Raw genomic sequence first — 20688 nt, 5'->3', positions numbered from 1 at the left:
TGTCTTTTGTTTTATTTACATGATGGATTACATTAATTGTTTTTCTAATGTTAAACCACCTGTGCATACCTGGTATGAATCCCACTTGGTCATGGTGAATTATTTTTTTGATAGGTTGTTGAATTCCATTGGCTAGAATTTTGTTGAGGATTTTTGCATCTAAGTTCATGAGGGATATAGGTCTATAATTTTCTTTTTTTGTGGTGTATTTACCTGGTTTTGGTATCAGGGATATGGTGGCTTCACAGAATGAGTTTGGCAGTATTCCGTCCTTTTCTATGCTCTGAAATACCTTTAGTAGTAGTGGTGTTAACCCTTCTCTGAAAGTTTGGTAGAACTCTGCGGTGAAACCTTCTGGATCAGGGCTTTTTTTTTGTTGGGAGTTTTTTGATTATCTTTTCAATCTCTTCTTTCGTTATGGGCCTATTTAGTTGTTCTACACTGGGTTTACTGGGACCTCTGTTTCTGTTAGTTTAGGTAGGTAGTGTTTTTCCAGCAATTCATCCATTTCTTACAGATCTTCAAATTTGTTAGAGTATAATTATTCATAGTAATCTGATATGATTCTTTTAATTTCAGTTGGGTCTGTTGTAATATCACCCATCTCATTTCTTAATTGGGTTATTTGTGTCCTCTCCTGTGTTTCTTTTGTCACTTCTGCCAATGGTTTATCAATTTTTTGTTAATTTTTTCAAAAAACGAGCTTTCGGTCTTGGTAACTCTTTCAATGGTTTTTCTGTTTTCTATTTCATTTAGTTCTGCTCTAATTTTTATTATTTGCTTTCTTCTGGTGCCTGAGAGTTTCTTTTGTTGCTCTCTTTCTATTTGTCCAAGTTGTAGGGATAATTCTTTGATTTGGGCCCTTTCTTCTTTTTGTATGTGTGCATTTATTGACATAAATTGACTTCTGAGCACTGCTTTGGCTGTGTCCCAAAGGTTCTGATGTTAAGGGTTTTCATTCTTGTTGGATTCTGTGAATTTCTTTATTCCATCCTTAATATCTTCTATAACCCAGTCTTTTTTGAGCAGGGTATTGTTCAGTTTCCAAGTGTTTGATTTCTTTTCCCTGCTTTTTCTGTTACTAATTTCTACTTTCATGGCCTTATGGTCAGAGAAGATGCTTTGAAGTATTTTGATGTTTTGGTTTCTGCTAAGGCTTGCTTTATGACCTAATATGTGGTCTATTCTAGAAAATATTCCATGTGCACTAGAAAAGAATGTATACTAGGCTGCTGTTGGGTGGAGTGTTCTCTGTATGTCTATGAGGTCAAGTTGGTTGATTGTGACATTTAGATCTCCTGTGTCTTTATTTAGCTTCTTTCTGGATATTCTGTCCTTCACGGAAAGTGGTGTGTTGAAGTCTCCCACTGTTATTGTAGAGCTGTCTATCTCCCTTTTCAGTGCTGATAGAGTTTGTTTTATGTATCTTGCAGCCCTATCATTGGGTGCATAAATATTTAATATTTAATATGGTTATGCCCACCTGATGTATTGTCCCTTTAAACATTATATAGTGTCTTTCCTTATCCTTTGTGGGGGTTTAACTTTAAAGTCTGTTTTGTCAGAAATTAATATTGCCACTCCTGCTCTTTTTTGATGGTTGTTTGATATATTTTTTTCTATCCTTTAAGATTTAGTTTGTTTATGTCTCTAAGTCTGAGGTGTGTCTCTTGTAGGCAGCATATAGACGGATCATGTTTTTTTAATCCATTCTGCCGCTCTCTGTCTCTTTATTGGTGTATTTAGTCCATTTACATTCAGCATAATTATGGATAGGTAGGAGTTTCATGCTGTCTTTTTGATGTTTTTTTGTGCGTGTTGACAGTTTCTTTTTCCCACTTAATTTTTTTGTGCTGAGTAGTTTATAGTCTTTTCCTCTTATTCATTATTGTTGATTTTGTTTTTGCTGAGTCTCTATTTTTTCCTTGTGTTTTATTTTGATGAATAGGATTGTTAGTCTCCTTTGTGGTTACCTTAATATTTACCCCTATTTTTCTAAGTTTAAACCTCACTTTTATTTCTTTATATTGCCTTGTCTTCCTCTCCATATGAAAGATCTATGACTGCATTTCTTAGTTCCTCTTTTTTGTTTTAATGTTGTCATCTGTTATATATATAATGACATCACTGTTTCCCTGTTTTGAGCATTTTTTGATCTTGATTTATTTTCGTGATTTCCCTGTCTGGGTTGACATCTGATTGCTCTGTCAAGTGTTCTAGTTTTGGGTTGATACCTGATATTATTGATTTTCTAACCAGAGAACTCCCTTTAGTATTTCTTGTAGTTTTGGTTTGGTGTTTTTGAATTCCCTAAACTCCTGTTTATCTGGAAATGTCCTAATTTTGCCTTCATATTTGAGAGACAGTTTTGCTGGATAGATGATTCTTGGTTGGCAATTTTTTTCCTTCAATTTTTTATATAAGTCATCCCGTTGCCTTCTTGCCTGCATGGTTTCTGCCTAGTAGTCTGAGCTTATTCTTATTGACTTTCCTTAGTAGGTGACTTTTTTTTTTTTTATCCCTAGCTGCTCTTAAAATTCTCTCTTTATCTTTGGTTTTGGCAAGTTTGATTATAATGTGTCTTGGTGACTTTCTTTTAAGATCTGCCTTATGTGGCGTTCTACGAGCATCTTGGATAGATATCTTCTCATCTTTCGTGATATCAGGGAAGTTTTCTGCCAACACATCTTCAAGAATTCTCTCTGTGTTTTCTGTTATCCCTCCCTGTTCTGGTACTCCAATCTCTTGATAGGGTCCCATATAATTCTTAGGGTTTCTTCATTTTTTTAAATTCATTTATCTGATTTTTTTTCAAATATATTGGTGCCAAGTGCTTTATCTTCAATCTCACCAATTCTGCCTTCCACTTGCATAGTTCTGCTTCTCCGACTTTCTGCTGAGTTATCTAATTCTGTAATTTTATTGTTAATCTTCTGAATTTCCGATTGCTGTCTCTGTATGGATTCTTGCAGCTTATTAAATTTTTCATGTTCTTGAATAACCTTTTTAATTTCTTCACCTGCTTTATCTGTGTGTTACTGGCTTATTTTGCATATTGCCTGATCTCCTTCCTGATTTCTTGAATAGTTCTGTATATTAATCTTTTGTATTTTGTATCCGGTAATTCCAGGAAAGTACCTTCATCCAGAAGATCCCTTGATTCTTTGTTTTGAGAGCTTTTTGAAGCGACCGTGGTCTGCTGCTTTATGTGATTTGATATTGACTGTTGTCTCCGGGCCATCTATGTTATTGTATTGTTTTGGTTTTTGTTTCCTTAGTATGTCTTAGCTTCTTGCTTTGTTTTGTTTTGGTATGTCCAAATAGGTTGCTTAGGTGAGCCAGCTTGATTATTTTCACATTTGAAGCTCTAATAGCCTAGGAGTCTATTCACTTTTCTGGTATGGATTCAGCTCAGGTGTCCAGGTAGCTAGTCATCGAGTGTATGGTACAGGCTCTGTCCTACGGTCTGAAAGGGGTAGGGGTGATTAGTGTAGGTACTGGTATCTGGTTGCAGCAGGGGGTCACGCTCAGAACAAGGCAGGGGGCTGACAACTGTCCCCCGAATGTCTGTGAGAAAAGCGCCGCCCTGTACCATAGAGCACCCAGGTGGATGGGTTCTGCAGATGGACCTTGGGCACCCAGTGCTCTTGGTTGTTAGGACTGGGAGGTACCAGTTATCTTTGGACCCCTGTCGTGGGTGGCTGGGTGACCTGAGTGGAGGCACCAGTCCTTAGGCCCTTGATGTGGGTAGGTGAGGACCCTGTTTAGTAGGCAAAGCGGTGTCAAACATCAACACCCACCTCTCCACCGTACAGCTGAAATAGTTGCAGTCTGCCCACAAGATCCTGTTCTTTTGAAATAGGCCCACACCAGTCCATGCAGGGGGAAAGGTATTCAAAGTCCATGGACTGTTTATGCCAGGACAGGAATCGTTTCTCTCCAGAGCTTCCCAGGTTAGTGCAGCTGGCAGATTATCTTTTCCCCAATTGTGAATTCATTCCTTCTCCAAGGCTGGGAGAATGGTTCAGGGCACGCGATAGGACCTATCTCAGGCCCAGGGAAATCGACAGCCACTGAAGCCAGCTTGAGGAATGGGGGTGCAGTAAAATATACGCAAGTACTTAGCTTTTGCCAAGAGCACTGTTCTTCTCTGGTTCCGGAGGTGTGAGTAGGCTGTGCGGCTGGCTGTTTCTCCCTGAGGAAACTGCAGCTGAACGCTACCACCATCCCACCGCAACCTGAGGGTTCCTGGCGGTTCAGGTCCGGCAACTCTTCTCTGCTTCTGAACCGTCTCTCCCTCCGCCTGTCGCTCAGTCCGTTTTCTAACTTCGCCTTTGATGTTCAGGGCTTCTAGCTTGTCATAAATGTAATTGTTTCAGTTGTTTTTTCGGGTCTTTGTTGTAAGCTGGTTCACCGGAAGCATCTGACTACTCTGACATCTTGGCCCTGCCTCAGATTAACTTTTTTTGATGTACATATACGGCGCTGTTTTGTAATAGGAAGCTTTTGTTTTTATTTAGCAATAATTATGAGTAATGTTCACAGTATTACATATTTTTCTATGACATTAATTTTCAGATATGGGTTTTTTTTTCTTCCCTTGGAGTTACCATAATTTTCGTAACTAGGTCTATGTTCTCAGACATGTGGTTGTTTCCAGTTTTGTACTGTTACGTAATGGCCCCTCAGTGCATGTATCTTTGTGCATATTGCATGTTGTTTTCTTATGCTAAATTCCTGGAAGTAGAATTTCTGGGGTGAAAGAGATTCGTATTTTTGAGATTTCTGGAACAAATTGTCTTTCAAAGAAGATTACTTTGATTTGTACCCTACCAACTTTAGTTTAAAGGGTGCCCACTTCCCTGTTCCCTTGCAGTCGTAGTTATACTGTTATTTAACCTTTGCCAATTTTATTACTTAAAAATTTGATCATACTTTTATTTGTAGTTTTTTTTATTGTGGTACAAAAGTACAGAAGAAAATACTTCACTGATTCAGATGTTTCTAGGGGCACAATTAAATGACTTTGATTACACTTTTCATGCAGCACAACCCTTACCCTCCCCAGCTTTTCCCTAATTATTCTGCCACTGTTAATGTCAACGCACTGCTCCCTTATTTGGAATTCTTTGATAACTGATAAGGTTAAATTTTTTTGGCACTTTCATATTTCCTTTGTCAATTATTTCCTTACGAGCTGTTTTTCATTTGAAAGGCACTCAAATTTTCCTTATTGAGTTATCAGAGCTCTTTGTATAAAATAGCAGCCCTTTTTTTTATCTGCATTGAGAATGCTTTTCCTGTTTTGCCATTTGCCTTTTTTTTTTTTTTATAGTGTCACGATTAGAGAAGTTTCCCTTTTTGCCTAGTCAAGCCTGGAAGTTTTTTTCTTTGTTTCTGCTGGTAAGCTTAGAAAGACCTTGTCTATCACAAGAGTATATAATCATCTATGCTTTTTTCCTATTCCTTTGAATTATTTTTAACTCCCTTTTCCAGTTGGAATTACTTTTATTTGTAGGGCATGAATTGTAAGACAAAATTTTTTTTTTCAAACAGTTGAATAATCCACATTCATTCTATTGATTAGAAATGCCCTAACCAAAATTGATCGAATTTAATGAATAAAAAAAGAATTCAGATCTTAGTTTTAAATACAGGTTATAGCATTCATGTAGATGCTTTTATTAGGAAAGGTCTGGGTTTTTTTTCCTACATAAATTGTATTAAATAGTAGCAGCCCTATAGCAGTCCTATAGTTACTTGACATTTCAGGATGTTGACTTTCGGTTACAATGAACTGCAGTTATTAGGATTTACACGTATTTTTGCCACATCATAAGAAAGGTTTTTTGATCCTTTATTCCTCATGAACATGCATTTGGTCATATGGCTTGGTCACATTGACTTTGTAAACTTGTTACTTGACATGCTTAATTATGACTTGCTATAGCATTTCTTCTACTTGAGTCTGATATTCCTAAATGAAGTCTTTGAGTTTAGTAGGAGTTTGTGTTTTATTTTTATTTATTACTAGAGTAAAAGTAACCACAATTTATTAAGCACTTACTGTGTATTAAGGGCTTTGCAAGCATTTGTTTAATCGTTTCATAATTACGAAGTAGATACTATTTATTATCTTCATTTTACCAGTGAGGAGGCTGAGGCTAAGGGTGGTTAGTTAAGTAGCGGCTGGTAACTGGTAAAGCTGGACTTTGAGTCCAGGTTTCTCTGGCTCCAAAACCTGGGCTTTTAAGCAGCATACTCTTTTGTCTCAGTATATTTTCTTGTTTGGGTGGTAATTTTATTTGGAGGTGGAAGAACAGCCTTTCAAACTTTTCTCCCCTCTGTCTTTACTAAGGTTTACTGAAAGCAGTTCTGATGATGATTCAGACATGGGCGACTACTCAGACGTACAGGTGAGTCAAACACTCAGCTGGCCGATTGGATGATTGTTGTAAGGGTTGTTAGTCCTTCTCAGAAAAATTCAGTAAGCAATAAAATAAGAGACTTTGGACATTGTCATCAGTAATAATTGAATACATCCTCTGTAGTGGTGATGAGTTCTTAGATTAGCCATCCTTCTTGTATATGCATTTAAAACTGATTATACAGGAAAAAATGAAGAGAAGAGAATGGCCAGAAATAAGGTCAGACAGAAATAAGGAGGGAAGTTAGTAGGAAAAATGTATTTTCTGCCAAGGAGCTGGTGTTATCAATGAATAGGCTTGGGTTTTAAAGAGAATAGGAATATGTGAAATTATAACTTGCTATTTTTTCTGTCTTGGTAACTCATTTTTTGTATTTTAGTAACAAAATAATTTCAATACTCGGTTTTGAATTGATGGGGTAGTGGTGACTTTCATTGTCTACGAGCCGGTTTGTGCGCTTACTTGTTTATTTAATTGACATTTTTCAAAACAATGTTTTCCAAAGTAAAGAAAAAAAAAAAAAAAAAAAAACTTCCTAGGCCCTCTCTCAAATGTAATCAATCTATTTCCAGAGGTAATGATACCTAAGGAGATAGTAACTACTGTTATAAAACACATTTATGTAGAACAAACAGGTATTTATTATTTATCTATCTTTAATGGAGCTTGAAGACATACTGAGTGAAATAAGTCCATCACAAAAGGACAAATATTGTATGACCTCACTTACATAAAAAGACAAAAACTGGCAAATGTATAGAGACCGAAGTTTATTAGTGGTTACCAAGGCGGGAGGGGAGAGGAAGGGTTATTGCTTTACAGAGCACTGAGCTTCGGTTTCTGATGATGGAAAATCCCATTGATTAAGGGGAAGGGTTGCAGAGCCGATGCATGTAACTGATGTCAGTAAGTTGTATGTCTGTAAGACGTTAAATTGGCAAATGTTGTATGATAGGCATATTTATAACAACAACAGAAAAAAATCAGCTATTGAGGTTGCTCATATACAACCAAATACCTCATGGGATTTAGTTTCTTGGTGTGGAGGTTTAGGGTCATGGTTTCATGGGATGTCCCAGTTATATGACCTGATAGTGTGTTTAGTGCTTCTGTTCCACCTCCTCGTTCATTGCATAGTTCCTGAGATCTTAAAAGCTTGCAGGCTGCCATGCAAAGCACAACAGTTGGCCTCTGTTCACCTGGAGCAACAGAGGAAGGAGAGTCAGGAATAGGAAGAGGAAATGGAATGTGTGGCTAATTGCCTCCATGAACAACTGCCTCCTTTGACATGAGACCAGAACTTGATGGTGCCTGGCTACCATTACTGAATGTTTTGATCAAAGATTCTATAGAAAAATCCTGGTCAAAAGGGAGAAAATGCAGAACAGAACTTCACATTCCTATGGAATCCAGGCTTTCTGGAGCCATTGAGGCTAGATGAACCCCTGGATAAAGCTCTTGCCCTGAGATCATCTTTAAGCCTTAAACCAAAAATATCCCCTGAAATCTTTAAGCTGAACAATACACCAAAAAACCAAACCCACTGCAGTCAAGTCAATTCTGACTCATAGCAACCCTATAGGACAGAGTAGAACTGCCCCATACAGTTTCCAAGGCTGCCATCTTTACAGATTCAGATTGCCACCTCTTTTTCCCTTGGAGCAGCTGGTGGGTTCGAACCGCTGACCTTTTGGTTAGCAGACAAGCCCTTAACCACCGTGCCACCAGAGCTCCGAAAGCAAACAGTAGTCTAGCTTAATTAGTAAAGAATGTGTGCTTTGAGCATTGTGCTCTTAAAAACTGTGTGGAATCAAATTTGATATCATCAACTGGAAAGATTATCAGATAGGAAACTTAGGGGCCTGTGAGTTTATATTAATGGTGGGGCAAAAATTTCAGAAAAGGAGGTTGAGAAGGGTTACACAAAAAGAATGTAACCAATGTCACTGAATTCCACATGGAGAACTTGTTGAATTGTTATAAGTTCTGCTGTGTATATTCTTAACAACAGCAAATAAACTAAAAAAAAAAAAAAAATCAGGGAATCAAGCCCAATTTTGTGGTAAGAAGCAGATGAGGGTTAGGTACTTGTCCTATATTTGCGTTAATCTTTTTAATATACATTCTCATTGTAAAAAAAAAATTGCTTAAATGCTAACAAGCGGCCATCTAAGATGCATCAATTGGTCTCAACCCACCTGGAACAAAGGAGAATGAAGAACACCAAGGTCACACGACAACTAAGAGCCCAAGAGACAGAAAGGGCCACATCAACCAGAGACCTACATCATCCTGAGACCAGAAGAACTAGTTGGTGCCCGGCCACAATCGATGACTGCCCTGACAGGGAGCACAACAGAGAACCCCTGAGGGAGCAGATCAGTGGGATGCAGACCCCAAATTCTCATAAAAAGACCATACTTAATGGTCTGACTGAGACTAGAGGAATCCCGGCGGCCATGGTCCCCAAACCTTCTGTTGGCACAGGACGGGAACCATCCCCGAAGACAATTCATCAGACATGAAAGGGACTGGACAGTGGGTGGGAGAGAGATGCTGATGAAGAGTGAGCTAATAATATCAGGTGGACACTTGAGATTGTGTTGGCATCTCCTGTCTGGAGGGGGGATGGGAGGATAGAGAGAGTGGGAAGCTGGCAAAATTGTCACGAAAGGAGAGACTGGAAGGGCTGACTCATTAGGGCGAGAGCAAGTGGGAGTACGGAGTAAGGTGTGTGTAAACTTATATGTGACAGACTGACTTGAATTGTAAACGTTCACTTGAAGCTCAATAAAATTAATAATAAAAAAAAAGCACAATGAGATGCCACTACATACCTATTACAATGGCTAAAGTTTTTAAAAATAAAATATTTTAAACTGGTAAAAAAAAAAATTGCATGTTCTAAAGAATTCAAATATCATTGAAATAAGTGATACATAAACTAGATCTTTATTGTTCCCCTTTCCATAAATAATTAATGTCAGAAATTTGGTGTGTGGTCATGGAGAATATTTTTCTTTTAAGCCTATGTGCTTAATTACCATTCTGCACTTCTTCTTTTTTCGTTTACCTGGTTATTTTTAATTACCTAAATGCATTGTTACTAAAGCTGCTGTCTATAGAAGAAAATATCATCTTTTTTACATCGGTGGAGGCGTATTCTTTATATGAGTCAATATATTTTTTTTTATTAACTTTTATTAAGCTTCAAGTGAACATTTACAAATCCAATCAGTCTGTCACATATAAGTTTACATACATCTTACTCCGTACTCCCACTTGCTCTCCCCCTAATGAGTCAGCCCTTTCAGTCTTATATGAGTCAATATTTATTGCATCAAATTGAAGACTTTGTGAATAAATTTAACAAATCACGTTAAGCCTTTATTTTCTGTTACTTTGTGTGTGTAGAGGACAGTAGTAGTGTGCATTTTCATCTTTGGCCAGGCTAGTCACATGGTTTATTTTGGTTCTATCAAAGCCTGTACATAGTAGTGTGTTTGGTAATTTGGGGTGAAGAATCACGTAGTGTTGGCCAGCTTTGATTTTATGAAATTGCCAGTTATTTATGTATTGGACCATTACCTTGGAGTCGGGGGTACATTTTTTTAGACGGTAAAGCTTGTTTGTGAAGCATCTTACTCTGAGCACTACATTTTCTAAATGTCAATCTGCTGGGGGAGAAGCTGTAGAAAATGTGTTAATACAGGTGAGTCAACTTTCACATGTATCTGTTGAGTAATTTATACTAAAATCATATTTTTGACAGTCAGCCAATCACATGAACAGTTCCCTGCTTTCTTTGTATCGGAAAGGAAATCCTGATCCTGTTCCCAACACTCCTGAGATGGAGCAAAGAGAAACCAGCATGTCAGCACCACGGCTGACTTCCAGAACGGGCTCCACGCCTTTGAAGACCTCTGCCACAGTTCCTGAAGGAGCATGGTTTATTGACAAAACCCCATGTGGATCCAAAGACAGTTTTTCCTTGGACCTATCAGATGAGAAAAGTCATCATAAGAAGGCAGCATCTGAGATACAGGTACCTTTGTTGTGGAATTCTAGCCCGGCGTAGTTGGAATGTTAGTCTTCTCATTGAATATTTTATCAAGCAGTGTTTTGTGAAAGACATAGCAGTTTTGAAATACATACAGAATTTGACCACTGCCCACTGCCTCCATCATTTCCATCCTAATTCAAGCCTCTACTCTTTCTTGCCTTAGCTATTGTAATCTTCTGCCAACTGGACTCTGTGTCCATTCTTGGTCCCCTAACTTATTCTTCACACAGAGTCACCTTTTTGCAAGTTAAGTTAGGGCATTGTCATTCTACTTAAAACCCTCCAATGGCTTAATTCTGCTGGAAAGCCAGAGATCTTACAGGTGCCAGTAAAGCCTGGCTGCCTCTTTAATCTCATCTCCTACTGCCCTATCTGCCTGTGCTTTGCTTCAGCCACGGTGGCCTTTCGCCGTTTGTAGACTACACCAGGCTTTTGCTGGAACACTCGCCCCGCATTCGTGCGGCTCATTCCGTCACTGCCAGCGCCTCTATTTTCATGTCATCTTTTCAGAGAGGCCTTACCTGACTTAGGTAAATAGCTCCTCATGGGACACTGTTTCCTAACCCTGCCTTATCTTCCTTTTAAGCACTTAAAATCACCTGACTTACTGTGTAATTGCTTAGTTTTTGTTGTTGCTTTCTTTTACTCTTTGTCTCTGCAGGGGAGCGGGGACTTTGTTTTGATCAATAGTGTGTCTTAGCTAAAGTATGTCTAGCACATAGTCGTCAGTTAGCTGAACTTATGCCTAAGGAACTTTCTGAAAGGCGTTTACTGATAGTCCAAAAATAACCCCTCTGGGTATGTGTAACTGAGATTTGATAGTTTTAGGTAGGAGGGACGGTTGTTGCTGAAATAGTAATATGGTTCATTTTCAGTTTAGGATAATTCCTTGAAGGATCCTATGTAAATAGATATGATATGAATATACGTAGAATAAGCAAGCTTTTTTTTTTTCTTTTTAAATGGAAATATGTAAAGAAAAACTTGATGAATTATCAGACATTGGGCAGCGTTCTTAGGTGACTATTTCTACTGCCTGGCAGGATGAGAAGGGGTTTAAAGCAGTCTTTCCTGTGATACAGTGGGCAGGGTGTGTTCTAGGCTCAGTGTCCACTGTGGTGCGTGCTGGACACACGCTCACCATCCACCGTGGTGCATGCTGGACACGCGCTCGCTGTCCGCTGTGGTGCGTGCTGGACACGCAGCTACAGAGCATTCAAAATGTGACACAGTGCAGCTGAGGAGCTGAGTTTTTCATTTTGTTTCATTTAAATTTAAAAACTGGTAGTTCAGTTATTGGAAAACTTTTAAGTATGTTTGGGACAGCTTGAGTATGTGAATCTACTTTTTCAGCTGGAAATTTGACGGATCTGTGTATAAATCAAGTAATTCCCATGACATTTAGTGCTGTACATGTAAAGGGCACATTGGGTTTTTGAAGACTTCCTGCATAAAAGGGATGTAAACTAGCTTATTAATAATTTTTTACTTTGATTATATGTTGAAATGATAATATTTTGGACCTGTTACATTAAAACGTATTATTAAAAGTTAATTGCTCTTTTTACTTTTTAAAACGTGGCTGCTAGACTATATAAAGTTGCATGTCTGGTTCATACCGCATTTCTATCGGGCAGCACTGCTCCAAGCGGTTTCCAAGAACCAAGCCCTTAGATATGGCAAGACGGTCCCCTCAGGATTCATATGAACGTGACTTTTCCAGATCTCTTTGTTTAAACCATCCATCTGTAGAGAGCATTGTTAGGGTTGGCAAGGTCAAGAAACCCATTTTCCTGTTCTATTGAATTATACTGTTTCATGCCTGTCAAAAAGCGGACAGCTAAGCAGCTGCGTGGCCATGTTTAACCCAGTGATTTGTCAGTCATGAATCGAGCACCAGCACTGCAGAGACCTTGGTGATGGAAGACAGATGAATGCTGGTGTCCTAACCCAAGGAGCTCACCGTTCAGTGAGGGAGACAGACAGTGCATCACTCAAGTACAAGGCAGTGTTCCAGGAGTGTGAGGATGGGATGAATTCTAACAGGAAGACTCTGGAGCAGAGGTTTTCAAATGTTAGCATTTAAAGCGAGCCTTATGGGTACAGGGGAGAACAACATTCTCAACATAGGGAAACCTTCAGCAAAGTGGTGGGGATAGCTAACAGAGGTGAAGGAGCTCTAGTGGCACAGTGGTTAAGTACCTGGCTGCTAACAAAAAGACCAGCAGTTCGAATCCACTGGCCGCTCCTTGGAATGCCGGTGGGGCAGTTCTACTCTGTCCTGTAGGTTCACTATGAGTTGGAATTGACTCAACAAGCAAGGGGGTTGGTTTTAGTTTTTAATAGGTGAAAGTGCTGGGATAAGGATGAATTTCTTTTTTGGCTTTAACAAAGAGAAATTTATTTTCTCACAGTCTGATAGGTTACAAGTCCAAATTCAGGGCATTGGCTCCAGGGGAAGGCTTCTTTCTCTGTTGACTCTGGAGGAAGGTCCTTGTCCTCAATCTTCACCTGGTCGAGGAGCTTCTCAGGTGCAGGGACCCCGTGTCCAAAGGATGCACTTTGCTCTTGGTGCTGCTTTCTTGGTGGTATGAGGTCCCCCACTCTCTGCTTCCCTTTCGTTTTATCTCTTGAAAGATTAAAGGTGGTGCAGGCCACACCCCAGGGAAACCCCCTTTACCTTGGATCAGGGAGGCGACCTGAGTGGGGGTGGTGTTACAACCCCACCCTAATCCTTTTAACATAAAAGTAAAGTCACAAAATGAAGGATGACCACTCAATACTGGGAAGCATGGCCTAACCAAGTTGATACATATTTTGGGGGGACACAATTCAATCTGTGACAGGGATGAATTTCTTTATAATGCCAATCTCAAAAATTTAGGTATATTTAAATTTCTTTTCTCTCTAGGATTCCAAAGATTCTTCTCTCCTGGAGAGTGATAAAAAACGGAAAGGCAGGCTAAAGAACAAAGGAGGCAAAAGGAAGAAGGAAGATCTTCAGGAAGCAGATGGAGAAGTAGAAACTGTCTTGCAAAAGAAAGGTGAGATGCGTGTTTTCTGGGTGGTCCTGTTTGCTAGAGAGAAGGAATCTCTCCCATGCTGTTTTGCTTGGGGAGTTCTCTATATGCAGAGACTTTTTTTTTTAAATAATTTTTGTTGTGCTTTTAGTGAAAGTTTACAAATCAAGTCAGTCTCTCACACAAAAACCCATACACAACTTGCTACATACTCCCAATTACTTCCCCCCCACATGAGACAGCCCGCTTCCTCCTTCCGGTCTCTCTTTTCGTGACCATTTTGCCAGTTTCTAAGCCCCTCTACCCTTGCATCTTCCCTCCAGGCGGGAGATGCCAACATTGTCTCAAGTGTCCACCCGAACCAGTAGCTCACACCTCACCAGCATCCCTCTCCCACCCATTGTTCAGTCCAATCCATGTCTGATAAGCTGGCTTTGGGGATGGTTTCTGTAGTGGGCCAACAGAAGGTCTGGGGGCCATGATCACCAGAGTCCTTCCAGCCTCAGTCAGACCATTAAGTCTGGTCTTTTTATGAGAATTTGGGGTCTGCATCCCACTGCTCTCCTGCACCCTCAGGGGTTCTCTGTTGTGTTCCCTGTCAGTGCAGTCATTGGTTGTGGCCGGGCACCATCTAGTTCTTTTGGTCTCAGGATGATGTAGTCTGTGGTTCATGTAGCCCTTTCTGTCTCTTGGGCTTGTTATCATCCTGTGTTCTCGGTGTTCTTCATTCTCCTTTAATCCAGGTGGGTTGAGACTCATTGAAGCAATCTTAGATGGCTGGTTGCTAGCTATATGCAGAGACTTTTATTAAAAAATATTTCAGCGTCTGATGGACCTTTGTTTTCTTAAAGATTAGCAAATTAATTATGAATTATTACTGAATTATCCCTAGTCTTTTCACCTCCACCCTCTTCTGCTTGGCAGCTAAAGCCAGGGGGCTAGAATTGCAGATCTCCAATGTGAAGTTCGAAGATGTTGGGGGCAATGATGGGACGCTAAAGGTTAGTTCAAGTGCAGAATTCTACATCAAATGGGTATATTGCTAACCTATCATAGGAACAAACCCTACTTCTTTGTTTTTAAAATGAGCTGAGTATAGCAAAGGAAACTGGGAAAGTGAGAGGTGCACACCTGACCTGTATCATGCAAGGCGTTGAGGGGTAAATGAAGCTTGCTCTCTTTATTCATAGGGTCACTCTGAGTCAGAATTGACTTGACAGCAACAGGTTTGGATTTTTGGAAACCCTGGTGGCATAGTGGTTAAGAGCTATGGCTGCTAACCAAAAGGTTGGCAGTTTGAATCCACCAGGTACTCCTTGGAAACTCTAAGGGGCAGTTCTATTCTGTCCTATAGGGTTGCTATGAGTCGGAATCGACTCAACAGCGGCAGGTTTGGTTTGGTTTTTTTAACTTTACCTTTCTCACCATTTTAATTATAGTGTATTAAGATACATACTTTATCAGTAATATATTGATAGTACTAGAATAATGGTTACTATTTATTTTTAATCTCAACTCTGTTCCAGTTACCATGCAAGTTACTTTTTGTTATATCTGCAAGATATATTATTTAAAAACAAAAACAAGCAAAGAAAAAATTGCCATCGAGTCAATTCTGACTTACGGGAACCCCCATGTGTTGTCAGAGTAGAGCTGTGCTCTGTAGGGTTTTCAGTGGCTGCTTTTTCGTAAGTAGGTCAAGTACCAGGCTCTTCTTCGAGGTGCTGCTGAGTGGACAGTTCTCCAACCTAGCTGTTAGCAGCTGAGCATGTTAACCATTTGATTATTACAGCCTATGAAATCGGAGCTTAGAAAGGTTTGGTGACTTGCCTGCAGTCCCATTAAGGACCAGAACTGAGATTCAAACCCAGGTCTAAAGCCTGTTGTCTCTCTCTATGTTTTGCTCCTTCAGAGAACAGGGATTTTATTCTACTTTGTTATTTCACTCTACTTTGTTATTTCACTCAAAATTCGAAAGATGTTTTTCTTGTTTATTCCCCCCAGGAAGTCTGCAAGGTGCTCGTACACATGCGTCACCCGGAGGTGTACCAGCATTTGGGCGTTGTCCCCCCTCGGGGAGTGCTCCTTCACGGACCGCCAGGCTGTGGGAAGACTTTACTTGCACGTGCAATTGCTGGGGTGAGGCTTGCTGACACTGGCACGCTTTCCTTATTTTTATTGTTTATTGTTTGTTGTTTTTTCTCTTTGATCAACTTCAACTAGACTTGTCATCCCTCAGGAGGAGGAGGTGGCAGTAAGAAGTGATCCCCTTCTCATTTTACCTCTTTCATGCAATACGTTTTTTAAAAAATACGTCCAGTTTTTATTTATATGCAAGGATTGGGTGCGAAGTTGAAATAATATAGCCACAAACAATCTCCCTTCCTTTTTTTTAGTATGTAGTTTACTTTTTAGTTAGTTCTCTTAACAATGATTTCCCTTTAAGCCAGTGGTCTCAAGAGCAGTAAAATAAGAAAACCAAAGATTATATTTTTTCTAGAGCTAAGTTTATTTAAAATTTCAATTCAGAGTTATGTTCTTATACTTTTTAGTATTAAAATAGCCTTTCTTTCCAAACTGGTGATAATAGGTACTTACTTGGCAAAATATAAATTCAGCAATCTTATTTTAGCCTGTCAGATTTTTCAGGAATTATATTGAAGAGTGAACTACAAAATGTCCAGGTGACTTCAGTTAGAAAAATTGCATACCATTCCGGTCAGTAATAGACTAGTGCTCTCTGAAAGAAAATAAGTTATAGAGGCACTTGATGGTTTTGTTTCATTTATTGAACAAATCTTTATTGTCTGCTGCATGTCAGATACTGGGATATATTGGTAAGTCCAACAAACCCAGTTCTTACTTTGAGGGGTTCTCAGTCTGTGTATGAGACAGATGTTAAATACTCATACAGATAAATATTGCACAGAGTTACAGTTACACTAAGTGGAAGACAGAAAAGTGCAGAGTGCTGTGTGCTGTGTAGTTGAGATACCCCAGTTAGATTTGGTAATCCAGGAAAATGTAGCTGAGGAAGTAAAATTTCAGGGTAGCTGACAAATGAGTAAGAGTTAGCCAGACTTGTTGCCATTTAGACCGGTGGGACAACAGTAGATTCTCTTCCTTGTCCTAAAGGGCCTGCTTTCTCTGTCTAGTAATTTGCTGTCTCTAAGTTAGGGTAGAGAAATGTCAGTAGGCTATGTGGGGACAGCTGTGTCACAAGCCCTGCTACTTCCTATCCAGCAGATTAATGAACAGGTACAATTATTTTGCTCAGCTCTAAGTAGAGGAATGCATACATCATGAGATTCAAGACACTTTATTCAGAAGAGATAATAACAAAGTTCCATAGTGACATCTGTGAAGTAAAAACAGATAGAAGGTGTCTCATTAATGTGTTTAATTAAAACCCATAGATTTTTAATGTTTTTCATTGGATCCACACAGAAGGATAAAGTTTCTCAGAAAATGAGTCTGATTTAAAAAATGTTATTTCGAGAGGGTACTGGATAAGGAGAACATAGGAAAGTTAAAATTTCACCGTTGTCTTATGTACTTGTTAATAGGAACTTGACTTGCCACTTCTGAAAGTAGCTGCTACAGAGGTTGTGTCTGGAGTGTCTGGAGAATCTGAACAGAAGCTGAGGGAACTATTCGAACAAGCGGTGGTGAGTCAACTAATGACTTTAATGTCAGGTTGTCACATGTTGTGAGATTATATTAACGACGCTGTTTTCTCTAAAATTAGTATCTGTTAACCCATTCATTGGCCATTCTTTTGCAAACATGGTAATTTGCTGCTCATGATGGTTAAATATTTAAAGTAGATTTAATAATACAGATTGTAATACAGAACGTATTATCTTTGCGATATTTTTATTCACTTTTACTGTCCTCAATTTAAGTTTGACAAAACAATTTACAAGCAATGTGTACATTTTTTTACTGTTTAGGATTCACATTAGAAAAGCAGTTATAGAAATGTCAAGGTAAACTCTTTTCTGTATAATTGAAGCTGTGAAAAGCTAATTCTATAACCAGACTAAGTATAGATTGGAGCTTACCCTAATTTCAGTTCACGTTGCTAAACCTGGGAGTTTAAGGACTTGCCAGGACGATGATGTTTGTGTCCAGTACAGTTCTATCTTCAGTATAGTGTAGTGGTTAAACGTCTGTACTTTCAAGTCAGAAAGCTGGCTTCATATCCCTTGTTGCCACATACTGTTTGTGTGATCTTGGACAAGAGACTTGACCACTCTAGCTCGATTTCCTTACTACTAACCTGGGGTGATAGTAATACCAGGATCTCGTGAGGTTTTTGAGAGGATTAACTGAGAGGATTTTTCTAGAAGCTTAATGTAGTGCTTAGCACACACTTATTACATTGTGCACATTTTCACAGCCACTATTCATCACTATGGCTGATGAATAAAAAATGGTAAAAGTTCAATTTTATACCATTATTTGTACACAAAATAGGTAGAGGCGGATAAACACGGCCAATACAACTATAAAAAAGGCTGATACAAAATTAGAAAAGAAATTGTATTTTAGCAGAAACTGAGAAAATATTTTACAAGATAGCTAGACGGAGGGGCCGCCTACTTGGTTTGACATGAAGACCAACAACACTGAAAAAGACGTGGGTACCGTAGGTGGTGAAAGGGCGGAAGGGAAGTGTGTGCAAAGCAAGCTAAACTCCTTCAGGTGGTTCCTGGTTTTCACAATGAGCTTGTTTTCACTGTTAAGGATAAGTAGTAAATTTTGTGTTTGGTAAACACAATGATGAATGAAGATAAAGAGACAAATTGTGTCTTTAGGTTGTTAGTTCTGTGTTTAAACGTCCCTCTGTATTTGTTATCAAACCAGTGCAGTGCCTGGCAGTAGATGCCCAATAAATACGTGGTCTAGTTCCCACCCTTTCGGGCCCCTGGTTACATAATGAAAGTGAATACAGTGAATACGGTGAGCAAGATGGTCATATCAGATCAACTGTCCTTTGTTGAAAACTATGCTTTCTTAAGGCTAAATCCTGGTGACCGTCACTTATTCTTTCTTCTTCTTTTCCCCAGATTTCCAGGTCACTGTCAGATACCAATGTGCTTACTTTCTAGAGACTTTTGCCCTCTGTAACTTTACTCCTTTGTTACTGGGCAGTGCATCCAGCAGCCATAGGTGCTCCTTAGCAAACATTGTCGTGAGGTTTAGGGAAGGAGCCAGCTAGTGATGGGCCAGACGTCTTTCTCTGTAAAATGTGGTGGTCCTCATGGTTTTGGGCTGTTTTAGCCAGGCTGGCAGTGTGGATCTTAGCAATCCTTCCCACTCCTATCACTAAGTAACCGAGAATGAACTGTGCTTTAGACTGTAAATCCAGATTTTTTACTTAAAATTTTCATTTTAACTAGTTGTTACGTCTTCACTTATTCTTCCTGAACCCACTTATTTCTAAAAAAAGACTGAGAGCGATTGTAACTCACACTGACGTACTGGAGGTTTTACTTGCTTCCTCGTCCAATATGGTCTTTAAAACAAGCTTCTGGTGCATAAGGTCCTCTTAAGGCAGATTGCACAGAAAAGCTCGCATATTTTTATGTTGGTAGAAACACTCATATAAAATTTTGTAGTAAGCTTGGGTTTTCTAGTTTAAGGTTTATGATCTTATTGTTTGTAGAATGACATTTCATAGCGTAGCAAATGTGTGTCATTTACAGAAGAATTTCAGTAGATTTATCATCACAAAACATGAAAAAATTGTAAATGCGTTAACCTGTGTGCAGCCTCTTACTGTCCTCTTTTAAGCACCTTGGTACTCAGATAAAAATCAGAAGTAACATGTGAACTGCTACCGTCTTTAAATGTTGTTCTTCTACGTTATTCTTTTGGTGAGTCATCGCTAACCTTTAAGATTTTAAAAAATGTGTATACTTAACTGTGGTTAAGCACTCGACTGCTAACTGAAAGGTCGTGGTTTGAACCCACCAGCTGCTGTGCGGGATAAAGATGTGGCAGTTTGTTTCCGTAAAGATTACAGCCTTGGAAACCCTGTGGGGAGTTCACCCCTGCCCTACAGGGTCACTGTGAGTTGGAATCAACTCGATGGCAATGGGTTTGGTTTTCGTTTATATACGTAACTACGCTGCAGTATAAAATAGAGAACGTATTTATGATTGTCTTGTGATACTCTTATTTCTAGTCAAATGCACCGTGCATCCTTTTTATCGATGAAATCGATGCTATTACCCCCAAAAGAGAAGTTGCTTCAAAAGATATGGAACGAAGAATTGTAGCCCAGCTCCTTACCTGCATGGATGGTCAGTTTAAAATAATAAGTTCATTTTAAGATAATAATATCAGTAATAGTAAGTAATATATATAAATATTATAAAACATTCAAATGGAGTAGAACTCAAATAGTGTAGAAAACAAGTCTTTTTCACTTCATAAGATATTACCGCTGTTAAGTTTTATCTTAGTTTTTTTTTTTAATGCATTTAACATACATACGTACATATACTAATGTGTTGTTTTGCTTTTTACACAACTGAGATTGCACCAGAAACCCTGGTGGAGCAGTGGTTAAGAGCTCGGCTGCTAACCAAAGGCTGGCCGTTTGAATCTACCAGGCATTCCTTGGAAACTCTGTGGGGCACTTCTGTTCTGTCCTGTAGAGTCACTATGAGTCAGAATCAACTTGACGGCAACGGGTTTGGTTTTTGGTTTAGGACTGTACCATACAGATTTTTCTATAACTTGCTGTTTGTACCTTACCCGTCCGTCTTGGAAATGTTGCCATTTTTACTGCTTTTTAACAGCTGCTTGGTATTCTGTGGGATAGCTTAACTATCTGGTATTCAGGCATTCCCATTTGATGAACGCTTATTTTCCATTTTTTTGTGTTAAAACAAGCTGTAGGGAACATCCCTAAATGGATTTTTTTGTGCACATGTATTTCTGTAAGATAAATACTGGAAATTGAATTGATGGTCGAAGAGTGTACATTTTACATTTCTGTAGGAACTGGCTCATTGCCTTCTGAAAAGACTTTGTAGTTTACATTTTCACCAATAGTATGAGAGGCTCCCTTTTTTCAGATCCTTGGCCACATCGGATGTCATCAGTTATTTTAATTTTCCCGTCTGATGGATAAAAAGTGGTATATCAGTTTGTTTTAGTATGC

General features: G+C 39.1%; 1 protein-coding gene across 3 annotated transcripts in view; it reads left to right on the top strand.

Moving 5' to 3' along the window:
• NVL (nuclear VCP like) overlaps positions 1-20688 on the top strand; it is a 135158-nt gene that overhangs the window by 22471 nt on the left and 91999 nt on the right. For 2 of the 3 annotated variants that reach the window (XM_049868152.1, XM_049868153.1), the window contains 7 exons: positions 6359-6416; positions 10201-10473; positions 13403-13535; positions 14436-14512; positions 15516-15650; positions 17078-17179; positions 19705-19822. In XM_049868152.1, coding sequence (XP_049724109.1) covers positions 6359-6416; positions 10201-10473; positions 13403-13535; positions 14436-14512; positions 15516-15650; positions 17078-17179; positions 19705-19822 — 896 coding nt within the window. Of the gene's footprint in view, positions 1-6358; positions 6417-10200; positions 10474-13402; positions 13536-14435; positions 14513-15515; positions 15651-17077; positions 17180-19704; positions 19823-20688 lie in introns of those variants that run through there. The other variant, XM_049868154.1, reaches the window with a different exon arrangement.

The sequence above is a fragment of the Elephas maximus genome, chromosome 24 (genome assembly GCF_024166365.1).
Source record: "Elephas maximus indicus isolate mEleMax1 chromosome 24, mEleMax1 primary haplotype, whole genome shotgun sequence".
Lineage (NCBI taxonomy): Eukaryota > Metazoa > Chordata > Mammalia > Proboscidea > Elephantidae > Elephas > Elephas maximus.
This window is presented reverse-complemented; position numbering and strand designations above follow the sequence as displayed.